This window comes from Blennius ocellaris (assembly GCF_963422515.1).
Source record: "Blennius ocellaris genome assembly, chromosome: 16".
In the NCBI taxonomy this organism is placed as follows: Eukaryota; Metazoa; Chordata; class Actinopteri; order Blenniiformes; family Blenniidae; genus Blennius; species Blennius ocellaris.
This window is the reverse complement of record NC_137665.1, coordinates 861808-886913: the sequence shown is the minus strand read 5'-3', so window position 1 is coordinate 886913 and position 25106 is coordinate 861808. Positions and strand designations below refer to the sequence as shown.

Genomic DNA, 25106 nt, shown 5'->3' with positions numbered 1-25106 from the left:
GAGATAGAGGGGGAGGAGGAGGAGGAGGGGGAGGAGGAGGAGGAAGAGGAGGAGGAGGAAGAGGAGGAGGAAGAGGAGGAGATAGAGGAGGAAGAGGAGGAAGAGGAGGAGGAGGAGATAGAGGAAGAAGAGGAGGAAGAGGAGGAAGAGGAGGAAGAGGAGATAGAGGAGGAAGAGGAGGAGGAGGAGGAAGAGGAGGAGGAGGAAGAGGAGGAGGAAGAGGAGGAGATAGAGGAGGAAGAGGAGGAAGAGGAGGAGGAGGAGATAGAGGAGGAAGAGGAGGAAGAGGAGGAAGAGGAGATAGAGGAGGAAGAGGAAGAGGAGGAGATAGAGGAGGAAGAGGAGGAAGAGGAGGAAGAGGAGGAAGAGGAAGAGGAGGAAGAGGAAGAGGAGGAAGAGGAGGAGATAGAGGAGGAAGAGGAGGAGATAGAGGAGGAAGAGGAGGAAGAGGAGGAGATAGAGGAGGAGGGGGAGGAGGAGGAGGAAGAGGAGGAAGAGGAGGAGGAGGTCCAATGATTACTTAAAGAAGGTATTTTCAGGAAGAGTCATCCACCCCCACTTTAAGAACCCCACAATGATAGAGCAGTGTGTGTGTGTGTGTGTGTGTGTGTGTGTGTGTGTGTGTGTGTGTGTGTGTGTGTGTGTGTACCTCCACTCTCACAAAGTACCAGGATGGACGGGGATATGAACATTCTGAGTTTGAGCACATGAGGTGAACACATGCACCCCCCCTTCCCTTTACCCCCCCCCCCCCTCCCTCCCTCCCTCCCTCCCCCACAGTGTCACAGCTGTCCCAGTAGGGGGGGGGGGGGGGGGTGTCAGTCAGTCAGTCCGAGGAGGGGCAGTGGTAGCTGTCGATCCACAGCAGGTCGTCCAGCACCCCCCAGTGCAGGTATAGGATGGAGCCCACCACCAGGACGTGCATGATCTGGTGGCTGTTGCCCCAGTAGTCGAAGAGTCCGGGGCGGAAGCGCTCCGGGATGCGCGCGATGTTGATGACCCCGCCCAGCACGGCCAGCGCGTCCATGGTGAGGAAGTGGCGCAGCGAGGTGGGGCTGCCGCCGCCCACCCCCGCCCAGCGCAGCAGGAAGAAGGAGAAGCGGAACAGCGCCTGCCAGGCGAAGGAGCGCAGCCGCCGCACGCTGCTGCGCGCCGTCACGGCGCAGTAGATGGCGTGGCTGGACAGCAGGATGTAGACCAGCAGCGCCACGCTGCGGGTCAGAGGGTAGCACAGCAGGGTGCTGTACACGATGGGCAGCGCCCCTGGAGGACAGAGCACAGCCGTGAGTCCTTCATCCATTCATCCATCCATTCATCCATTCATCCACATCTGGACCAACATCTGCTGAGTCGGCCTGAAGCAGATTTCTCACAGACTATTTATTCATTCTTGACACTCGTCTTGTCCTCAAACCGAGTCATTACTACAAAATAATGTCCTCAAACCGAGTCATTACTACAAAATAATGTCCTCCAACCGAGTCATTACTACAAAATAATGTCCTCAAACTGAGTCATTACTACAAAATAATGTCCTCCAACCGAGTCATTACTACAAAATAATGTCCTCAAACCAAGTCATTACTACAAAATAATGTCCTCCAACCGAGTCATTACTACAAAATAATGTCCTCAAACTGAGTCATTACTACAAAATAATGTCCTCCAACCGAGTCATTACTACAAAATAATGTCCTCAAACCAAGTCATTACTACAAAATAATGTCCTCAAACCAAGTCATTACTACAAAATAATGTCCTCAAACCAAGTCATTACTACAAAATAATTACTACAAAATAATGTCCTCAAACCAAGTCATTACTACAAAATAATGTCCTCAAACCAAGTCATTACTACAAAATAATTACTACAAAATAATGTCCTCAAACCAAGTCATTACTACAAAATAATGTCCTCAAACCAAGTCATTACTACAAAATAATTACTACAAAATAATGTCCTCAAACCAAGTCATTACTACAAAATAATGTCCTCAAACCAAGTCATTACTACAAAATAATTACTACAAAATAATGTCCTCAAACCAAGTCATTACTACAAAATAATTACTACAAAATAATGTCCTCAAACCAAGTCATTACTACAAAATAATGTCCTCAAACCAAGTCATTACTACAAAATAATTACTACAAAATAATGTCCTCAAACCAAGTCATTACTACAAAATAATGTCCTCAAACCAAGTCATTACTACAAAATAATTACTACAAAATAATGTCCTCAAACCAAGTCATTACTACAAAATAATGTCCTCAAACCAAGTCATTACTACAAAATAATTACTACAAAATAATGTCCTCAAACCAAGTCATTACTACAAAATAATTACTACAAAATAATGTCCTCAAACCAAGTCATTACTACAAAATAATGTCCTCAAACCAAGTCATTACTACAAAATAATTACTACAAAATAATGTCCTCAAACCAAGTCATTACTACAAAATAATGTCCTCAAACCAAGTCATTACTACAAAATAATGTCCTCAAACCAAGTCATTACTACAAAATAATTACTACAAAATAATGTCCTCAAACCGAGTCATTACTACAAAATAATGTCCTCAAACCAAGTCATTACTACAAAATAATTACTACAAAATAATGTCCTCAAACCAAGTCATTACTACAAAATAATAACTACAAAATAATGTCCTCAAACCAAGTCATTACTACAAAATAATGTCCTCAAACAAAGTCATTACTACAAAATAATGTCCTCAAACCAAGTCATTACTACAAAATAATGTCCTCAAACCAAGTCATTACTACAAAATAATGTCCTCCAACCGAGTCATTACTCCAAAATAATGTCCTCCAATCAAGTCATTACTACAAAATAATGTCGTCAAACCAAGTCATTACTCCAAAATAATGTCCTCAAACAAAGTCATTACTACAAAATAATGTCCTCAAACAAAGTCATTACTACAAAATAATGTCCTCAAACAAAGTCATTACTACAAAATAATGTCCTCCAATCAAGTCATTACTACAAAATAATGTCCTCAAACTGAGTCATTACTCCAAAATAATGTCCTCAAACCAAGTCATTACTACAAAATAATGTCCTCAAACCAAGTCATTACTCCAAAATAATGTCCTCAAACCAAGTCATTACTACAAAATAATGTCCTCAAACCGAGTCATTACTACAAAATAATGTCCTCCAATCAAGTCATTACTACAAAATAATGTCCTCAAACCGAGTCATTACTACAAAATAATGTCCTCAAACCGAGTCATTACTCCAAAATAATGTCCTCAAACCGAGTCATTACTACAAAATAATGTCCTCCAATCGAGTCATTACTACGAAACAATGTCCTCAAACCGAGTCATTACTACAAAATAATGTCCTCCAATCCGAGTCATTACTCCAAAATAATGTCCTCAAACCGAGTCATTACTACAAAATAATGTCCTCCAATCGAGTCATTACTACGAAACAATGTCCTCAAACCGAGTCATTACTACAAAATAATTACTACAAAATAATGTCCTCAAACCAAGTCATTACTACAAAATAATGTCCTCCAATCAAGTCATTACTACAAAATAATGTCCTCAAACCGAGTCATTACTACAAAATAATGTCCTCAAACTGAGTCATTACTACAAAATAATGTCCTCCAATCAAGTCATTACTACAAAACAATGTCCTCAAACCGAGTCATTACTACAAAATAATGTCCTCAAACTGAGTCATTACTACAAAATAATTACTACAAAATAATGTCCTCAAACCAAGTCATTACTACAAAATAATGTCCTCAAACCAAGTCATTACTACAAAATAATTACTACAAAATAATGTCCTCAAACCAAGTCATTACTACAAAATAATGTCCTCAAACCAAGTCATTACTACAAAATAATTACTACAAAATAATGTCCTCAAACTGAGTCATTACTACAAAATAATTACTACAAAATAATGTCCTCAAACTGAGTCATTACTACAAAATAATTACTACAAAATAATGTCCTCAAACCAAGTCATTACTACAAAATAATTACTACAAAATAATGTCCTCAAACCAAGTCATTACTACAAAATAATGTCCTCAAACAAAGTCATTACTACAAAATAATGTCCTCAAACCAAGTCATTACTACAAAATAATTACTACAAAATAATGTCCTCAAACCAAGTCATTACTACAGAATAAAGTCCTCAAACCGAGTCATTACTACAAAATAAAGTCCTCCATCTCCACATGAAGCCACTTTTAACAGTGAGACGTCTGAATATCTCCTGTTGCATTATGGGTGTTTTTATACCCCGACGGCATGACAACAAATCTATCTATCATCTATCATCTATCTATCATCTATCTATCATCTATCTATCTATCATCTATCTATCTATCTATCTATTACATCATAAGCTACCAAACACAATCAGCTGGTTGAATCATGTCATCATCTAATATCAGGTTCTACAGTTTGATCACGTTTAACGGTTTTTGAAACAAAAAAAGTAAAATCTTCCCATCGACTAAAAGCCATTTGTTTTATTTATTAATACAGACGTGAGCAAGTTTGCTTCATTGTTTTACTAATTTAGATGTAAACGTCTCTCTTTCTTTCTTTTTTTTAATCTATTTGTTTGAAATAAAGTTTCATTCATGCATTCATCTACTAAACTGTATTATTCAACATATAATAGAATTAAATGACCAACTTCTATTCATTGGTAACCCAGCATTGGGAAACCATCTTTGCATTCGCAGTCAAAATGACTGAAGAAGAATAATGAGTCGTATTAAATGCTTCTTTACCGTCACAGGATCAGTTTATAGTATATTAATAAGTATTGTCTCACATCACAGCTGATCAGGGACGTCAGCTGTAATGACTCAGACTGAGTGTCCACAGGGGGGCGCTACCCCCCCAGTGAGTGTGGGTCAGAGAGGGAAGGTTTGGAGGCTCACCCAGGGTGTTGATCATGCAGATGCCGCACACGTCCAGCTTGAGCAGGGTGTGGTAGACGGGCTCCCCCCCCTGGTGGTTCATGAAGAGGTGGTAGAGCACGGAGCCCAGCTGGGGCGACAGGCAGGCCAGGAAGTGGACCACGCCCAGCCACGTCACGCTGATCTGGGACCAGGGGATGTGGAGCGGCAGCAGCACCAGGAAGCACAGCAGAGGGATGCCTGCAGGGGGCGACACAGCGGCACTGTGAGCATGTGGGGGGGGGGGGGGGGGGGGGGGGTGGGGGGAGGGGGGGGGGGGGGGGGGGGGGTGGGGGGAGGGGGGGGGCAGTCTATCTGGAGAGATTCATGTCGAGATCTGACGCTTCCAGAACTCCAACCAGAACCCTCACATCTCCGTCACAAATTCCTGAACGTTCCAGAGTTCTGCGGTTCTGCACACACTGAGAGGATCCCGAGAACTTGTGTTGGTTCTCGACTCTCGTAGTTCCAGAATGTGTCAAGGTTCTACAACGTCACACTCTAAAACGCTCAAATTCTAGAACCAACAAAACTTAAAATTTCACGACTTTCACAACTTTGCACTGTGGCGTTGCACTGCGGCGTTGCACGGAGGTGTTGCACTGCGGCGTTGCACGGAGGTGTTGCACTGCGGCGTTGCACGGAGGTGTTGCATGGCAATGTTGCACGGCAATGTTGCACTGGGGCGTTGAATGGCAATGTTGCACTGCGGTGTTGCATGGCAATGTTGCACTGCGGCATTGAATGGCAATGTTGCACTGCAGTGTTGCATGGCAATGTTGCACTGCGGCGTTGAATGGCAATGTTGCACTGCGGTGTTGCATGGCAATGTTGCACTGCGGTGTTGCATGGCAATGTTGCACTGCGGCGTTGAATGGCGGTGTTGCACTGCGGTGTTGCATGACGGCATTGCATGGCACCATTGCGTGGCAGTGTTGTATGGTGGCATTGCACTGCAGTGTTGCATGGCAGCGTTGCACTGCAGTGTTGCATGGCAGCGTTGCACTGCGGCGTTGCATGGCACCGTTACGCGGTGGTGTTGCATGGCGGCGTTGCACTGCAGTGTTGCATGATGGCGTTGCGCTGCGGCGTTGCACTGCGGCGTTGCACTGTGGCGCAAGCAAAAGCCAGACCTTGAAATGTGATCCCTCCGAGTGGTTGCGACGGCTCTACGACACGTCAGACGTTCCAATGTCAGGCAGGTGATGCAAGGGAATGTCAGCTACTGTAACACATCTATTTAAAGTGTGTTATCTCCCCCCGACCCCCCCACAGACCCCCCCCCCCCCTCCCCCCGGACCCCCCCCCCCCCCCACCACGATGATCCAACTGACCGAGAGCCGGGGCGTGAGTTTATGTGCTGCTCGTCCAACTGTCCCCAGATGCCTTCAACACACACACACACACACACACACACACACACACACACACACACACACACACACACACACACACACACACACACACACACACACACACACACACACACACACACACACACACACACACACACACACACACACACACACACACACACACACACACACACACACACACACACACACACACACACACACACACACACACACACACACACACACACACACACACACACCTCGGCTACTTTCGTTCTCAGGTTTCCTCAAAAGCAGCGTGAACGTTAGCAGACGTAGCGCGTGCAGCGAAGTGACGGTGCAGCCGAGGTCATGTGACCCCGCCGACACCGGGGGGGGGGGTCATGTGACCCCGCCGACACCAGGGGGGTCATGTGACCCCGCTGACACCAGTGGGGGTATTTTAAACTTCACTCAGGATCACGGCTGTCGACCTTCAGCAGCAGCAAGTCACAACTCCTGATCCACCGACCTCCGGGGAGTGGGAGGAGAACCACAACCAGGAGAACCTGACACAGGAGAACCCCAACTTGAAGAACCCAAACTAAAAGAACCTGATGCAGGAGAACCTGATGCAGGAGACCCTAAACTAGAAGAACCTGACTCAGTAGAACCTGAACCAGGAGAACCTGAACTAGAAGAACCTGAACTAGAAGAACCTGACTCAGGAGAACCTGACACAGGAGAACCCGAACCAGAAGACCCTGACACAGGAGAACCCGAACCGGAAGAACCTGAACCGGAAGAACCTGAACCAGGAGAACCTGATGCAGGAGAACCCGAACTAAAAGAACCTGAACTAGAAGAACCTGAACCAGAAGAACCTGACGTAGGAGAACCCGAACTAAAAGAACCTGAACCAGGAGAACCTGAACTAAAAGAACCTGAACTAGAAGAACCTGAACTAGAAGAACCTGAACCAGGAGAACCTGATGCAGGAGAACCCAAACCAGGAGAACCCGAACTAAAAGAACCTGAACCAGAAGACCCTGACACAGGAGAACCCGAACCGGAAGAACCTGAACCGGAAGAACCTGAACCAGGAGAACCTGATGCAGGAGAACCCGAACTAAAAGAACCTGAACTAGAAGAACCTGAACCAGAAGAACCTGACGTAGGAGAACCCGAACTAAAAGAACCTGAACCAGGAGAACCTGAACTAAAAGAACCTGAACTAGAAGAACCTGAACTAAAAGAACCTGAACCAGGAGAACCTGATGCAGGAGAACCCAAACCAGGAGAACCCGAACTAAAAGAACCTGAACCAGAAGAGCCTGAGGCAGGAGAACCCGAACTAAAAGAACCTGAACTAGAAGAACCTGAACCAGAAGAACCTGACGCAGGAGAACCCGAACTAAAAGAACCTGAACCAGGAGAACCTGAACTAAAAGAACCTGAACTAGAAGAACCTGAACTAGGAGAACCTGATGCAGGAGAACCCAAACCAGGAGAACCTGAACTAAAAGAACCTGAACCAGAAGAGCCTGACGCAGGAGAACCCGAACTAAAAGAACCCGAACTAGGAGAACCTGACGCAGGAGAACCTGACCAGACGCCAGGTTCTCACCTCTGGATGAACAATCAAACCTGAACTTGACTCTGAACTCTGAAAATGTAAATGTAGTTTTATAAGAATGTGAAGTTGTAATTTGACCCCTGCCTCGTTGACGTACACACTCGGTTCTGACGGTTTGAGAACCGACAGCTGACTTTGGCCCGTCGGAGGGAAAACGTCGACTCGCCTGCAGCTTGAAACTTAATGTGACCAGTGAGAAGAAGAAATCGTATCAAGAACTAAGAAACGACGAGATTAAAGCTTTCAAACTACGACTTCGGGGGAAAAACGGGCTTTTTATGCAAAATTAGTTCAATTGGAGGAAAACTGCATCAACAAGGAGAATAATTATTTGAATATAAAGTATTTTAACCCTCTGTAATCCACCTAAGTGTTTAATTCAAATGAAATGTGTGCGATTGATGAAGAGAAACCCGATGTAATAGATTACTACCAGCCTGGGATTACATTACATTACACCAGCTGATTTTCACAAACAGGATCAAGACATGTTTGTTTAAAAGTTTTCCGTTTGAGCCTCGTGATCCTTGATGCTGTTGTTACGTCAATAAAGTGTGATTACATTGTACTCGAGTACAACATGTAACTCAGGTACCCTCTGAAGTAGTCCTGAGGTTATTACTGCTACTTTGATGACTCTGCACGTTGTGTGAACTTTTCTTCACCAAAGTGACAATCGATGGAAATCAGAACAAAGTTTTTCAACAGCGAGAGGAAAAGTGGAGTTCAAGTTAAAAGTTGAGTTTGAGTTTAATTCAAACTCTTTCCTGAAGCTGTTTTCGTCTCGAGGTTCTGTTAATGACTTTACTCTAATACACGCAGGATGAACATACTTTAGAAAGTAGTAATGAGGTTGTTTGTATATTTATCCGCTTGTTTACATCCAAAACGTCTGCAGGGACTTTTTTAAAAGTGTCACATCAGACAATAGATTCCACTGAACTTCATTTTATCGGCTTTTAAGGGTTCAAATCAAACCTACACCATGGATTTTAACCAAATTTAGGAGAGTTTATAAAATCAAGATCACGAAAACAACATTTCTGTTGTGAATTAGTTTTTAGAGAAGTTAAATGACAGAATGTTGATGGAGGTGAAGTCAGAAATCTGTGTTTTCTTTAGTTCTGAAGCTTTTTGTCTGTAAAATGAACTTTTAACTGCGTTTTCTTTAGTTCTGAAGCTTTTTGTCTGTAAAATGAACTTTTAACTGTGTTTTCTTCAGTTCTGATGAGATTTGGTGGTTTTTGTCTGTAAAATGAACTTTTAACTGTGTTTTCTTCAGTTCTGATGAGATTTGGTGGTTTTTGTCTGTAAAATGAACTTTTAACTGTTTTCTTCAGTTCTGATGAGATTTGGTGGTTTTTGTCTGTAAAATGAACTTTTAACTGTGTTTTCTTCAGTTCTGATGAGATTTGGTGGTTTTTGTCTGTAAAATGAACTTTTAACTGTGTTTTCTTCAGTTCTGATGAGATTTGGTGGTTTTTGTCTGTAAAATGAACTTTTAACTGTGTTTTCTTCAGTTCTGATGAGATTTGGTGGTTTTTGTCTGTAAAATGAACTTTTAACTGTGTTTTCTTCAGTTCTGATGAGATTTGGTGGTTTTTGTCTGTAAAATGAACTTTTAACTGTGTTTTCTTCAGTTCTGATGAGATTTGGTGGTTTTTGTCTGTAAAATTAACTTTTAACTGTTTTCTTCAGTTCTGATGAGATTTGGTGGTTTTTGTCTGTAAAATGAACTTTTAACTGTGTTTTCTTCAGTTCTGATGAGATTTGGTGGTTTTTGTCTGTAAAATGAACTTTTAACTGTGTTTTCTTCAGTTCTGATGAGATTTGGTGGTTTTTGTCTGTAAAATGAACTTTTAACTGTGTTTTCTTCAGTTCTGATGAGATTTGGTGGTTTTTGTCTGTAAAATGAACTTTTAACTGTGTTTTCTTCAGTTCTGATGAGATTTGGTGGTTTTTGTCTGTAAAATGAACTTTTAAACTGTGTTTTCTTCAGTTCTGATGAGATTTGGTGGTTTTTGTCTGTAAAATGAACTTTTAACTGTGTTTTCTTCAGTTCTGATGAGATTTGGTGGTTTTTGTCTGTAAAATGAACTTTTAACTGTTTTCTTCAGTTCTGATGAGATTTGGTGTTTTTGTCTGTAAAATGAACTTTTAACTGTGTTTTCTTCAGTTCTGATGAGATTTGGTGGTTTTTGTCTGTAAAATGAACTTTTAACTGTGTTTTCTTCAGTTCTGATGAGATTTGGTGGTTTTTGTCTGTAAAATGAACTTTTAACTGTGTTTTCTTCAGTTCTGATGAGATTTGGTGGTTTTTGTCTGTAAAATGAACTTTTAACTGTGTTTTCTTCAGTTCTGATGAGATTTGGTGGTTTTTGTCTGTAAAATGAACTTTTAACTGTGTTTTCTTCAGTTCTGATGAGATTTGGTGGTTTTTGTCTGTAAAATTAACTTTTAACTGTGTTTTCTTCAGTTCTGATGAGATTTGGTGGTTTTTGTCTGTAAAATTAACTTTTAACTGTGTTTTCTTCAGTTCTGATGAGATTTGGTGGTTTTTGTCTGTAAAATTAACTTTTAACTGTGTTTTCTTCAGTTCTGATGAGATTTGGTGGTTTTTGTCTGTAAAATTAACTTTTAACTGTGTTTTCTTCAGTTCTGATGAGATTTGGTGGTTTTTGTCTGTAAAATGAACTTTTAACTGCGTTTTCTTCAGTTCTGATGAGATTTGATGGTTTTTGTCTGTAAAATGAACTTTTAACTGTGTTTTCTTCAGTTCTGATGAGATTTGGTGGTTTTTGTCTGTAAAATGAACTTTTAACTGTGTTTTTCTTCAGTTCTGATGAGATTTGGTGGTTTTTGTCTGTAAAATGAACTTTTAACTGTGTTTTCTTCAGTTCTGATGAGATTTGGTGGTTTTTGTCTGTAAAATGAACTTTTAACTGCGTTTTCTTCAGTTCTGATGAGATTTGGTGGTTTTTGTCTGTAAAATGAACTTTTAACTGTGTTTTCTTCAGTTCTGATGAGATTTGGTGGTTTTTGTCTGTAAAATGAACTTTTAACTGTGTTTTCTTCAGTTCTGATGAGATTTGGTGGTTTTTGTCTGTAAAATGAACTTTTAACTGTGTTTTCTTCAGTTCTGATGAGATTTGGTGGTTTTTGTCTGTAAAATGAACTTTTAACTGTTTTCTTCAGTTCTGATGAGATTTGGTGGTTTTTGTCTGTAAAATGAACTTTTAACTGTGTTTTCTTCAGTTCTGATGAGATTTGGTGGTTTTTGTCTGTAAAATGAACTTTTAACTGTGTTTTCTTCAGTTCTGATGAGATTTGGTGGTTTTTGTCTGTAAAATGAACTTTTAACTGTGTTTTCTTCAGTTCTGATGAGATTTGGTGGTTTTTGTCTGTAAAATGAACTTTTAACTGTGTTTTCTTCAGTTCTGATGAGATTTGGTGGTTTTTGTCTGTAAAATGAACTTTTAACTGTGTTTTCTTCAGTTCTGATGAGATTTGGTGGTTTTTGTCTGTAAAATTAACTTTTAACTGTGTTTTCTTCAGTTCTGATGAGATTTGGTGGTTTTTGTCTGTAAAATTAACTTTTAACTGTGTTTTCTTCAGTTCTGATGAGATTTGGTGGTTTTTGTCTGTAAAATTAACTTTTAACTGTGTTTTCTTCAGTTCTGATGAGATTTGGTGGTTTTTGTCTGTAAAATTAACTTTTAACTGTGTTTTCTTCAGTTCTGATGAGATTTGGTGGTTTTTGTCTGTAAAATGAACTTTTAACTGTTTTCTTCAGTTCTGATGAGATTTGGTGGTTTTTGTCTGTAAAATGAACTTTTAACTGTGTTTTCTTCAGTTCTGATGAGATTTGGTGGTTTTTGTCTGTAAAATGAACTTTTAACTGTGTTTTCTTCAGTTCTGATGAGATTTGGTGGTTTTTGTCTGTAAAATGAACTTTTAACTGTGTTTTCTTCAGTTCTGATGAGATTTGGTGGTTTTTGTCTGTAAAATGAACTTTTAACTGTGTTTTCTTCAGTTCTGATGAGATTTGGTGGTTTTTGTCTGTAAAATGAACTTTTAACTGTGTTTTCTTCAGTTCTGATGAGATTTGATGGTTTTTGTCTGTAAAATGAACTTTTAACTGTGTTTTCTTCAGTTCTGATGATATTTGGTGGTTTTTGTCTGTAAAATGAACTTTTAACTGTGTTTTCTTCAGTTCTGATGAGATTTGGTGGTTTTTGTCTGTAAAATGAACTTTTAACTGTGTTTTCTTCAGTTCTGATGAGATTTGGTGGTTTTTGTCTGTAAAATGAACTTTTAACTGTGTTTTCTTCAGTTCTGATGAGATTTGGTGGTTTTTGTCTGTAAAATGAACTTTTAACTGTGTTTTCTTCAGTTCTGATGAGATTTGGTGGTTTTTGTCTGTAAAATGAACTTTTAACTGCGTCTTCTTCAGTTCTGATGAGATTTGGTGGTTTTTGTCTGTAAAATGAACTTTTAACTGTGTTTTCTTCAGTTCTGATGAGATTTGGTGGTTTTTGTCTGTAAAATGAACTTTTAACTGTGTTTTCTTCAGTTCTGATGAGATTTGGTGGTTTTTGTCTGTAAAATGAACTTTTAACTGCGTCTTCTTCAGTTCTGATGAGATTTGATGGTTTTTGTCTGTAAAATGAACTTTTAACTGCGTTTTCTTCAGTTCTGATGAGATTTGATGGTTTTTGTCTGTAAAATGAACTTTTAACTGTGTTTTCTTTAGTTCTGATGAGATTTGGTGGTTTTTGTCTGTAAAATGAACTTTTAACTGCGTCTTCTTCAGTTCTGATGAGATTTGGTGGTTTTTGTCTGTAAAATGAACTTTTAACTGTGTTTTCTTTAGTTCTGATGAGATTTGGTGGTTTTTGTCTGTAAAATGAACTTTTAACTGCGTCTTCTTCAGTTCTGATGAGATTTGGTGGTTTTTGTCTGTAAAATGAACTTTTAACTGCATCTTCTTCAGTTCTGATGAGATTTGGTGGTTTTTGTCTGTAAAATGAACTTTTAACTGCGTCTTCTTCAGTTCTGATGAGATTTGGTGGTTTTTGTCTGTAAAATGAACTTTTAACTGCGTCTTCTTCAGTTCTGATGAGATTTGGTGGTTTTTGTCTGTAAAATGAACTTTTAACTGTGTTTTCTTTAGTTCTGATGAGATTTGGTGGTTTTTGTCTGTAAAATGAACTTTTAACTGCATCTTCTTCAGTTCTGATGAGATTTGGTGGTTTTTGTCTGTAAAATGAACTTTTAACTGCGTCTTCTTCAGTTCTGATGAGATTTGATGGTTTTTGTCTGTAAAATGAACTTTTAACTGCGTTTTCTTCAGTTCTGATGAGATTTGATGGTTTTTGTCTGTAAAATGAACTTTTAACTGCGTTTTCTTCAGTTCTGATGAGATTTGATGGTTTTTGTCTGTAAAATGAACTTTTAACTGCGTTTTCTTCAGTTCTGATGAGATTTGATGGTTTTTGTCTGTAAAATGAACTTTTAACTGCGTTTCCTTCAGTTCTGATGAGATTTGATGGTTTTTGTCTGTAAAATGAACTTTTAACTGCGTTTTCTTCAGTTCTGATGAGATTTGATGGTTTTTGTCTGTAAAATTAACTTTTAACTGCGTCTTCTTCAGTTCTGATGAGATTTGATGGTTTTTGTCTGTAAAATGAACTTTTAACTGCGTTTTCTTTAGTTCTGATGAGATTTGGTGGTTTTTGTCTGTAAAAGGAACTTTTAACTGCGTTTTCTTCAGTTCTGATGAGATTTGGTGGTTTTTGTCTGTAAAATGAACTTTTAACTGCGTCTTCTTCAGTTCTGATGAGATTTGGTGGTTTTTGTCTGCAGAAAGAACTTCCACGATGGATTCTAACCACCTTTAGAAGACTTTATAGAATAGTTTAACGGCCGTCTGGACCGTGACTCGCCTCACCTGGCGATGACGTCACGTGACTCACCGTGCGTGTAGATGTTGCCCAGCTCGTTGTGCAGGTAGAAGAGGCTGCGGACGCAGTCCTGCACGGAGGACACGGGCCGGTAGCCGGTCAGCACGTACTTGTTGAACTGCAGGTGCGGCGGGGAGCTGGCCCAGTCCAGCAGCCGCGGGCCGCTCAGGAAGGCCATGGCGACCACGGCCGTCAGCAGCACGCCGCCGCACAGGTAGCACACGGACTGGACGCCCACGTACACGTTCAGGAGGATGATTGCCACGAAGACCTTGTGGGACACCATGGGGGTCTGTGGGAGGAGGACGTTCTCTCGTTCCGCTCGTCCCTTCTCCTCCTCCTCCTCCTCCTCCTCCTCCTCCTTCTCCGTCTTCTTCTTCTTCTTCGTCGCCTTCTTCTTGCCGCGCGGCGCCGCTAGCACGAGCCGGCGAGTTCGCGCCGAGCCGCCGGTGCCGTGCGCGTGACGCGCGGGGCTGCAGACAGACGCGGCCGGCCGCACGCGCGGGGCTGCCGGCTCCGGACACCGAGGAGCATCGAGGGGACGCGGCGGCCGCAGGGTGGAGCGGCGGCCGTCATGTTGGAGCCGCTCGCCGCCCGGCACTTAGCATTCCTGTGGAGGGAGGGATGCTGGGCGAGCGACCCGCCGACCCACCGGAGGATGCTAGCTCGGACCCCCGGCGGGTGGAGGAGCGTCGCTTCAACGGGCCTGGAGGAGGAGGAGGAGGAGGAGGAGCAGGAGGAGGAGGAGCAGGAGGAGGACGCCGGCCACCTCTCGGTCCAGAAGCAGCGGAGGCTCCGTGACTGTGGAGCGCTGATTTTTTTTTTTTTTTTTTTTTTTTTTTTTGTGAAGGACTGCGGGGCTGCTAGCAAGCCGGGCAGGCGGCTACCGCCGCCCGGCGCGTGGAGCGCAGAGAGCGGACATCTGCTCCGGAGGACCCCGAACACACACACCCCGCCCCGGGGAACGCTTCCACACCCCGCTGGCCCCCATCGCCGGTCCCGGCTGGACGAATTCCTTCGAATGCGGAACCCTCCGTGGCGGCCTGTCGGCTCCTTGCGGCGCCTCCGACCGGCAAGTTCGCGGGAAAACAGACGTCCGCATTTCCGGCGCGCGCTTTCAGAGGAAAAGACGCGGAGGCGCTTGAAATCCCACATCTGGATTTTGAACGGGAGATGACGAATGTAAAGCCCGAGGGTCAAGATGCTCCAGTTGAACAAAACCAAATTGTTAAAATGTCAAAGAAAACAGATTTCTTTACAATTGTGATGGACACAACGCAACTCCGGGGCCCCGTTGACACAAAAACTAATGTATCTGCAAACTTTCTTCACTTCCGTGGGCCGTCTGGGTGTGACACGCTAATCACGTCAATATATTCACCACAGCAGTCATTTCAATAAGAGAACAAGATCCCATGAACTCTATCCGCAACAAGACATACATTTAATAATATATAGATATTTATTTTCATTATTATTTTATTTGCACTAAGAGAAGTCTAACTGCATTTTATTTGTGAGGTGAAAGTGTCAGCCATTTTACCTACGTGATCCAGATGTTTAAATAATGTTTAAAGATGAGATTTAACACAAATAATACACACAAAAAAACCAAAATCCATTATTGTACCTGCTGCAGCACATTAAACGTGCAGTAAGCAGACGATTCGTGTGTGAAGTTGGAGTATTTACAGTCTGTTTATCCAGATTTTCTCTGAAAATCACATCGTCATTGCTTTACCTAACTTCAACGCTCGAGTTTTAGTTTGAAGGCAAACTTCCGGTGTGATTCCATGTTGCCGAGTGCGGCTTGACGCTCCTCTCCAGCGCGAGCTGCTTGCACTTGATGGAAACGCTGCAGTTTCACCTGCGGAGGGAAAAATATTAAATAGATATTATTAGTTATTAGGGTTCTAATAGCTAATGAAGAGAAAACTGTTCATAATTCATTAGCATCTGCAACCAGTCAGAGATTTTCAACAATGAGGCCAATAAAGAATGTTTTGATATGAAAACTTAAAATAGACGTAGATTATCTTTAGAAATAATAAGAAACAAGCACCCTTCCCGGAAGTTTTCCAAATAAAAGCAGTGATTTCCTGTAATAAGTTGAGGTTTGTGTTCATAACAAGCAAATCAGGTTTTTAAACAGAAGAAATATTCCCAACAGTTTTGATTTGATTGTTTCCAATAAAGTGATTTTAAATTGTGACGTTTTATTGCAATATAAGATCTGTGTCTATTGTTCATTTGTTTTAGTGGAATTACTAAGATTCTTCTCTTTTGCAGTGATGTTATAACATTTACATTTTTTTCTAGCTCTTGTTTTTACATTGTGAATCATTTTATGTATGAAAGATGTTACATAAATACAATTGACATTATTATTAATGGCAGTAGTACCGAGTATAAAAATACACAAAACGTGCATTCCACTAAATTTACAGTTACATAACCTTCATTGTACTGAATTCCTCCGCCCTCTCCTCCACCCTCTGCAGGAATGTGATCAAACCAGACCTCGGAGAGTTTTCACACCTTCACTTCCGTCATAAACGTTCATGTTTTTGTGCTCTGAGGTTTTGTTCTGAAGTTCTTTCTCTCCATCCTGCTTTTCTTTCTCTTCATCCTGCTTTTCTTTCTCTCCATCCTGCTTTTCTTTCTCTCCACGTCCAGCTCAAGGTGAACCTCTGGAACTCTGAGGGCCGTTTGCAGTAAAACACCGATAATAAACTAGAGCTACACTCGGTAGAGCGCAGAGCAACATCACTGTGTGAAACACTGAGCGTCTCCATGGCAACGGACGCTGATCTCCTTTGATCTCCTCCACGAGGACCCTTTCATCCGCTTTGTATGCAGATTTATTTATTTTTTTTCCCAGTTTTTGTGATTTCTTGGGAAACGGTTCGTCTTTAACGCCACAAAATCAGATCGATTGGTCCTTAGATGATGACAAATGATCCCTGAAGAGTAAATCAGTCTGATTTTAACGTTCAATTGTTCTGAAAGCAAAAAAACGGTCCGAAGGTGACGTGTGGAATCTCCAATAAAACATCAGAGCTTCAGTCGAGCAGCTAAATGTGGATTGACACTAATAATTCTCATTGTAACACCAACATGTCAATCTAGTTGTACTTGTACCTTTAATAAATGCAGTTTTTTTCCCACAGAACCGCATATTATTAAGAAATCTTCCCACGCAGATACAGAAATATTGTTACGTGGATTTGCCAAAAGTGAAAATAGTTTTTTTCACAATCTGAAGTCAGAAAGTTACGACTTCCAAGCGACTGGAGCAACGAGACCCCGAGTTCCTTTATGTAGAGAAACACAGAATGAAACAGTGAAGAAAGTGGCTTCAAGAGTCGTTGGTGGTGAATGTTGATTATTAATCCGCTGATTCGTCAGTAAACTTGATTCCATGTCGATTCCTGCAGATCGTCTTCAGTCATTTCAGTAGAAATGATATAAATCAATTTCCTTGTGACTTTTGTCAGTTTGTGGTTTTCTCACCGCTTCTCAATTAAGTTCTCATGGAAACAATGACAGAGTTCCGACCGCACCATCAGCCCCCCCCCCCCCCCCCCCACCCCCCCACCACTTCAGAGAAATGACGGCTTTGTGGCCTCTGGTTCCTTCTCGACTAGACGTCCGACTCTCTCATTTGTTCAGCTTCACTTGTAAACCGCCGGCTCCTCCCACTCTGCTCTGCATAGGGGCAACTGTCAAACCACTACCCCCCCCCCCACACACCCCCCACCCTCTATCAGGAGACCACCACTGCTGATTTTCCATATTGGTGTGAAGCAGCAGCAGTGAGCAGGTGAGTCCCGGCTCCTCGCACCCATTTCTTATTTCATTCTCATTCTGGCAGGTTTCTATTGAAGTTCAGTCGTTCTGTTTCCTCACCGGGAACACGAACGTCTCTGAACCTCCAGGAGACGATCGGCCAAAGCTCCTTGAAGGACCAAGTTGAAAACCGAATCAGAATCACGTTTCTTCTCTGGGAAAACCAACAGGCAAAGTGAAGAAGACTAGAGAAGAAGTTACTTGTTGAGCAGAACTCCAGTGTCAGAGAGTCCGATGGAAACTGACTCTAGGTTTGGTTAAGAGACGTCGCCTTGGGAAGTCTGAGCGTCGGTTTGTAGGAAATCAACGACGGCGGCGTCTCCGGCCAAAATAAACATTAATGTCAACAAACAAACAAATAGAACTGCTGGAAATACGTGTTTCTATGAGCGTGTAGATCCTTCAGAAAGGTTTGACAGGTTAGAGAAAACAACTCAAAGTGGCTCCGAAATGTAGTTTTCTGGGGATTCTGAGAGAAAAACTTGAATTTGAGACTTAAAATCATTCAAAGGTGTGAATCTGAACGTGTTGATCAGAACCATCAACCTGTAATCCAAACACACGCCAACCTTTAAATGTAATCTTTAAAGTTTTTATTTGTTGTGGCGAAAAGTACATGTGAAAAATGAAAATGAAGCTACGATGGCAAAAGCGGCTAAAACTAAAAATGTCATTAAAAAAATAAAAAACAGTAAATTAACTGCAAAACGATCTGTCCTATGTTCTCAGTTGTAAGTCATGAAACCTCCAGGGCTTTAGGATTTTAGTTTGAAGGTTAAATATTGCGGCTACAAACTATTTTCACTTGGTAGAAAAAGTTCAAAGTGGCTGTTTTGGTCATAAAGGCTCCAGAGTCTTAACAGCAAAAGATGAAGAAAAGATTTCTGCTCAGACGAGACTTAAAAGCAGACATAAAAGCAGACTTAAAAGCAGACTTAAAAGCAGACTTAAAAGCAGACCTAAAACCAGACATAAAACCAGATATAAAACCAGACATAAAACCAGACTTAAAAGCAGACTTAAAAGCAGACTTAAAAGCAGACTTAAAACCAGACATAAAACCAGACTTAAAACCAGATATAAAACCAGACATAAAACCAGACTTAAAAGCAGACTTAAAAGCAGACTTAAAACCAGATATAAAACCAGACATAAAACCAGACTTAAAACCAGATATAAAACCAGACATAAAACCAGACTTAAAAGCAGACTTAAAAGCAGACTTAAAACCAGATATAAAACCAGACATAAAACCAGACATAAAACCAGACTTAAAACAGACTTAAAAGCAGACGTTGGCCTGGTGGTTCAGTCTGGAGTCGGTCCAAACGTCCCGACAGGCGCAGAATACGTGATTAAATAACAATAAAACATACGTTTATAAAGCATCTTTTAGTCTCAGTCAGCTCATCAGACACATAAAGAGAAATAAAAACATTAAAAAAAAAAAAATAGTGGAACAGAGTCTGTTGAATCATTTTAAAGAAATCTAATGAGAATTTAATACTTTTTAGAGCTTTTGATTTCTAAATGGTTGAGATTTGGTCCCACAACGGTAGTAATCACATTAAAACATCCAACAATCAACAGAAGTACAAAAGGCACCAGAGCAAGAAGGAGTCATGACGGGAACTTCATTCTTCAGCAGATCCTCCCAGGCTGCAGAGCGCCAATTAATGAATGTTTGTTATTTGCCGGTTCCACGTCAACATGAAGAGTCTGAACCAGACGTGGAGGTGAGTCACGGTCAAGTCTAGAATCTAGAATTGTGACGAGGACAGAAAAGTCAAAGCGAAAGTGTTTCTGTCATTTCCGCCGCTCCAGAATCCCGAGAGAATTTGTTGGTCGTAGTATTTCTGCTGCTCCACATCTGCTCCACATCTGCCTGAGCGTTCCTGCAGCAGCCGGAACCTGAACAGGATGTTTGCGGAGGCGACAGCTTCCCCTTCAAACCAGGGCGAAGCTGCAGGCCGTCTACCGACAGGAAGTCGATTCTCACATCGTCAGCTGCTCAACAACTTTTGGTTTTTGTTCACAATTAAAACATGTCGTTCTCGAGTCGGGGTGTGATGGGGGGAGGGGGAGGGTGTGATGGGGGGAGGGGGGGTGTGATGGGGGAGGGGGGGAGGGGGGGAGGGTGTGATGAGACCCTTAAAGGGTCCGTCAGACAGAAAACGAGTCTGAAGACAGACGAGGACCGGGACGTCTGACTGGACCACCGCTCATGAACTTCCTCCCGTTTCCATTTCAGAATAAAAGCACGGTCGTCTTGGTCGCCAGCATGTCCCCCCCCCACCTCTGGATGGTCCTGGGCCTGGCGCTGGCCCTCCCCCGCCCGTCCTCCCCGTCCTGCTCCGAGGGGACGCCCAGGCAGTGTCTGGACGCGCCCTTCGTCCCCGGCGCCAACTTGGCCGGCGAAGGTTTCGACATCACCAAGATGGAGCGGAAGGGCGCCTTCGTCCTGGACATGGACACGTGGAGACGCAAGGACAAGACCTGCACCCTGTGCAGCAACCCCTACCTGGACCGCCAGGCCCAGAAGCTGCCCCTGTCCGTGGTGGACTGGAGGGCCCAGCAGTCCTGCAGCAGCAGGGTGTCCTCCAGCCTCTACCAGTCCAGCGAGGCCCTGCTGTCCTCCAGCGTCTCCGCCGTGGACAACGACTGGAAGCTCAGCCTGGACCTGGACGTGGCCCAGAAGGGCGCCGCGCTCATGCTGGCGGGGACGGAGTCCAAACTGTCCCAGTTCTCCATGAGCAAGACCAAGGAGGACAAGTTCAGCTTCTCCAGCCAGGGCCTGTCCTGCGAGTACTACAGGTCAGTACTGCAGGTGGAGTACTATGGGTGGAGTACTGCAGGTCAGTACTGCAGGTGGAGTACTATGGGTGGAGTACTGCAGGTCAGTACTGCAGGTGGAGTACTATGGGTAGAGTACTGCAGGTGGAGTACTATGCGTGGAGTACTGCAGGTCAGTACTGCAGGTGGAGTACTATGGGTAGAGTACTGCAGGTGGAGTACTATGGGTAGAGTACTACAGGTCAGTACTGCAGGTGGAGTACTATGGGTGGAGTACTGCAGGTGGAGTACTACGGGTGGAGTACTACGGGTCAGTACTACAGGTGAGCACTACAGGTAGAGTACTACGGGTGGAGTACTGCAGGTGGAGTACTACAGGTGGAGTACTACAGGTAGAGTACTACAGGTGAGTACTACAGGTGAGCACTACAGGTAGAGTACTACAGGTGGAGTACTACGGGTGGAGTACTGCAGGTGGAGTACTATGGGTCAGTACTGCAGGTGGAGTACTACAGGTGGAGTACTACAGGTGGAGTACTACAGGTAGAGTACTACAGGTGAGCAGCAGTAATGTATGACGTCATACCTGATTCCATCTACTGACACTCACAAAACAGATTAAACAGATTTAAAGTATTAATATGAAAACCGACAGATTCTGATCTAAAAACACCAGATTGTCAGAAACGACATTCAAAACGTCCCTCGGTCAGAATTTGACCCCGACATTAATGTGGAGGTCACATGACGCAACGCCTTTCACAATAAAGGTGTCCAATTTATGTGAAGTGATACTTTAGACACGTAAAGTCAAAACAATGTCCAGATGATGACACTTTTAATCCTGAATAAAAATACGACGATAAGGTGACTGAGGGTTTGGTTTTTTCTGATGAACTTTAACATGTATATCTCAGAATAGACTGGCAAAGTCTTACAGTTACAAAAGAATCAAAAGAAGGAAAGACTTTGCATTTGTCCGTATCTGCAGTTTAATGTTCTGTTAGACCTGTTGGGCCTCCAGGGGTCAGAGGTCAGGTTGAACCAGTGTGACCCCCGTCATTAAACAGATCTCCCCCCCCCCCCCCCCCCCCCCCCCAGCTACCGGGTGTCCGGCTCCCCGAAGCTGCACGGGGAGTTCCGCAGGGCGCTGAAGTCCCTCCCCAAAGTCTACAGCGCAGAGAACAAGCAACGCTTCTACAAGCTCATCGACACCTTCGGCACGCACTACGTCACCAAGGTAACGGAGCGCCGCCGCCGCCGCCGCCTCGGCGTCGCCACGACGACGGCCCGGTTGTGACGGCGGGGTGTTGAAACGTGTGGCTGCAGGTGAAGCTGGGCGGCAGCGTGACGGCGGTGACCAGCATCCGGCAGTGCCAGGCCAGCCTGGAGGGCCTCAGCCTGGAGGAGGTGGAGCTCTGCCTGCAGGCCGAGGCGTCGGTCAGCGCCAAGGTCAACGTCAGGTCAGAGGTCAAACACTGCAAGAAGGACTCCAGCAACATGGACGACAAGAAGTCGTTCTCCGAGCGCTTCAACGAACGGTATGGAGGGTGTGTGTGTGTGTGTGTGTGTGTGTGTGTGTGTGTGTGTGTGTGTGTGTGTGTGTGTGTGTGTGTGTGTGTGTGTGTGTGTGTGCGTGTGTGTGTGTGTGCGTGTGTGTGCGTGTGTGTGTGTGTGCGTGTGTGTGTGTGTGCGTGTGTGTGTGTGTGCGTGCGCGCTTCTGCTAGAATTTCAGTAACATACATATGAGTTTCAGTGGATCAGATTTTTTTTGTAGCATTTATAACAATATAACTCTATATAACTCTATAACAATATAACTATATAACTCTATAACAATGTAACAATATAACTCTATATAACAATATAACTATATAACTCTATAACAATATAACTATATAACTCTATAACAATGTAACAATATAACTCTATATAACAATATAACTCTATATAACAATATAACAATATAACTATATAACTCTATATAACAATATAACTCTATATAACAATATAACAATATAACTCTATATAACAATATAACAATATAACTCTATATAACAATATAACTCTATATAACAATATAACAATATAACTATATAACAATATAACTATATAACTCTATAACAATATAACTATATAACTCTATAACAATGTAACAATATAACTCTATATAACAATATAACTCTATATAACAATATAACAATATAACTATATAACAATATAACTCTATATAACAATATAACTCTATATAACAATATAACAATATAACTCTATATAACAATATAACAATATAACTCTATATAACAATATAACTATATAACTATATCACAATATAACTCTATAAAACAATATAACAATATACAACTCTATATAACAATATACACAATATATTTTTAACGACTCGTAACGAACTTTTCCTCCACTTATTGAGGCTGAAGGATGTTTCATGAATCATTTTCTCTTTGCGGCGCCGGCGATCAGATTGTGGTTAAAACACATTAAGACCCTACAAGAAACACATTGTTGGTGTTTGCAGGCTGACGGAGATCAAGGGGGGCCACAGCCCGGAGCCGGACCTGCTGTTCTCGGCCCCCAAGGACCCGTCGGCCTACAAGCAGTGGCTGGACAGCGTCCCGCTGAACCCCGACATCATCTCGTCCTCCCTGGACTCGCTGCACGAGCTGCTGCCCGTCAACACGCCGGCCCGGAGGAACCTGCGCGCCGCCATCAGCCACTACGTCCTGGAGAGGGCGCTGTGGAGGAACTGCAGCGACGGCTGCCGGGCGGGGGTCCGCAGCGACCCCAGGGACCCCTGCGTCTGCCGCTGCCACAACCAGCCCGCCGTCACCCGGGACTGCTGCCCGGCGCGGCGGGGCCTGGCCCGGGTGGTGCTGACGGTGCAGCGGGCCGCCGGCCTGTGGGGCGACCACACCACCTCCACCGACGGCTACGTGAAGGTGAAGCTGGGGCGGGACGTCCGCCGCACGCCCGTCGTCCACAACAACAACGACCCGCGCTGGGCGGCGGTCTTCGACCTGGGCACCCAGGACCTGTCCTCGTCCGGGCCGGTCCAGTTGGAGGTCTGGGACCAGGACAACAACTGGGACGACGACCTGCTGGGGGCGTGCCGGCCCGTCCTGTCGGCGGGGGTCGGGGAGGACGTGTGCGCCCTGCAGCACGGCCGGCTGTACTACCGCTGGGACGTGCAGTGTGCCCCGAGCCTGAGCGGCCAATTCTGCGAGCGCTACGAGGCGTCGCCCATGACGCAGAGTCTGAAGGCGCTGTACGTCTCCCGCCACGCCCGCCGCCTCCCCGCCGCCGTGCTGCTGCAGAGCGGCGTGTTCCTGAGCGACAACGGCTCTCTGGCAAACCACAGCCTGGCTGCAGGGCGCCACGCCTTCGGTGTCCTGTAACAACCTGCGTCGCTAAGCTAAGCTAAGCTAAGCTATGCTAAGCTACGCTACGCTACGCTAAGCTATGCTACGCTAAGCTAAGCTACGCTAAGCTACGCTAAGCTACACTAAGCTAAGCTACGCTAAGTTAAGCTAAGCTAAGCTAAGCTAAGCTAAGTGAAGCTAAGCTAAGCTAAGCCCCATCTCTCTGCTTTCTAAAGCTTTGCTGACTCTGACGCGTCGCGGTTCTTCTGCACATGCTCAGTAGAGACAATGAGAAGCGTTTCCTCCATGGCGTCACGACTCCCACTCCACAGTCTCCTGGACTTGGTGCTTTTATTTTGACAGGCACCATAGTAACAATCCAACTCAGACAGTACTTGTGCACTCCCATGGATCTTTTTTTCAGAGTGTTGTTCTTTCCCAATGAAGAGTAATTATGGATTACTTCATTACAATTCTAAATATCAATGTTACATAAAGTTTAAAGGGATCATATTATTTCTGTTACAATTACAAGTTACATGTAATCAGTCACTTACTCCAAGTACTAAAATAAAAAAAGTAATGTACCAGAGTACTTTTAGTTTGGATTACTTCACCTGCAAACATAAAAAATACAGACAAGAAAGAGTAGAATGTGTCGTCTGCTCTTCTACACCGCAGATTCTAGTTACACTGCAGAGTCTAGTTACACCGCAGACTCTAGTTACACTGCAGACTCTAGTTACACCGCAGAGTCTAGTTACACAGCAGAGTCTAGTTACACCGCAAACTCTAGTTACACTGCAGATTCTAGTTACACTGCAGACTCTAGTTACACCGCAGAGTCTAGTTACACCGCAAAGTCTAGTTACACCGCAGAGTCTAGTTACACCGCAAAGTCTAATTACACCGCAGAGTCTAGTTACACCGCAGACTCTAGTTACACAGCAGATTCTAGTTACACCGCAGACTCTAGTTACACCGCAGACTCTAGTTACACCGCAGAGTCTAGTTACACCGCAGATTCTAGTTACACCGCAGATTCTAGTTACACAGCAGATTCTAGTTACACCACAGACTCTAGTTACACAGCAGACTCTAGTTACACAGCAGATTCTAGTTACACCGCAGATTCTAGTTACACCGCAGATTCTAGTTACCCAGCAGATTCTAGTTA

General features: G+C 43.4%; 2 protein-coding genes across 2 annotated transcripts; one reads left to right on the top strand and one right to left on the bottom strand.

The window, feature by feature from the left end:
- Positions 1-826: 826 nt before the first annotated feature.
- Positions 827-14939, bottom strand: paqr4a (progestin and adipoQ receptor family member IVa; the record flags this gene model as incomplete). The annotated part of the gene is made up of 3 exons (XM_080511839.1): positions 13923-14939; positions 4960-5178; positions 827-1263 (listed from the first exon to the last, which is right to left on the bottom strand). The coding sequence occupies exons 1-3, from the start codon at positions 14194-14196 to the stop codon at positions 827-829; spliced, it is 930 nt and encodes a 309-aa protein (XP_080367965.1). The 5' UTR covers positions 14197-14939.
- A 5101-nt stretch (positions 14940-20040) lies between these two features.
- LOC308141631 (perforin-1-like) lies at positions 20041-23998 on the top strand (the record flags this gene model as incomplete). The annotated part of the gene is made up of 4 exons (XM_080511838.1): positions 20041-20573; positions 21654-21792; positions 21882-22093; positions 23089-23998. 4 exons carry the CDS (start codon positions 20041-20043, stop codon positions 23963-23965), a joined length of 1761 nt encoding a protein of 586 aa, XP_080367964.1. The 3' UTR covers positions 23966-23998.
- Between the last annotated feature and the right edge of the window lie 1108 nt (positions 23999-25106).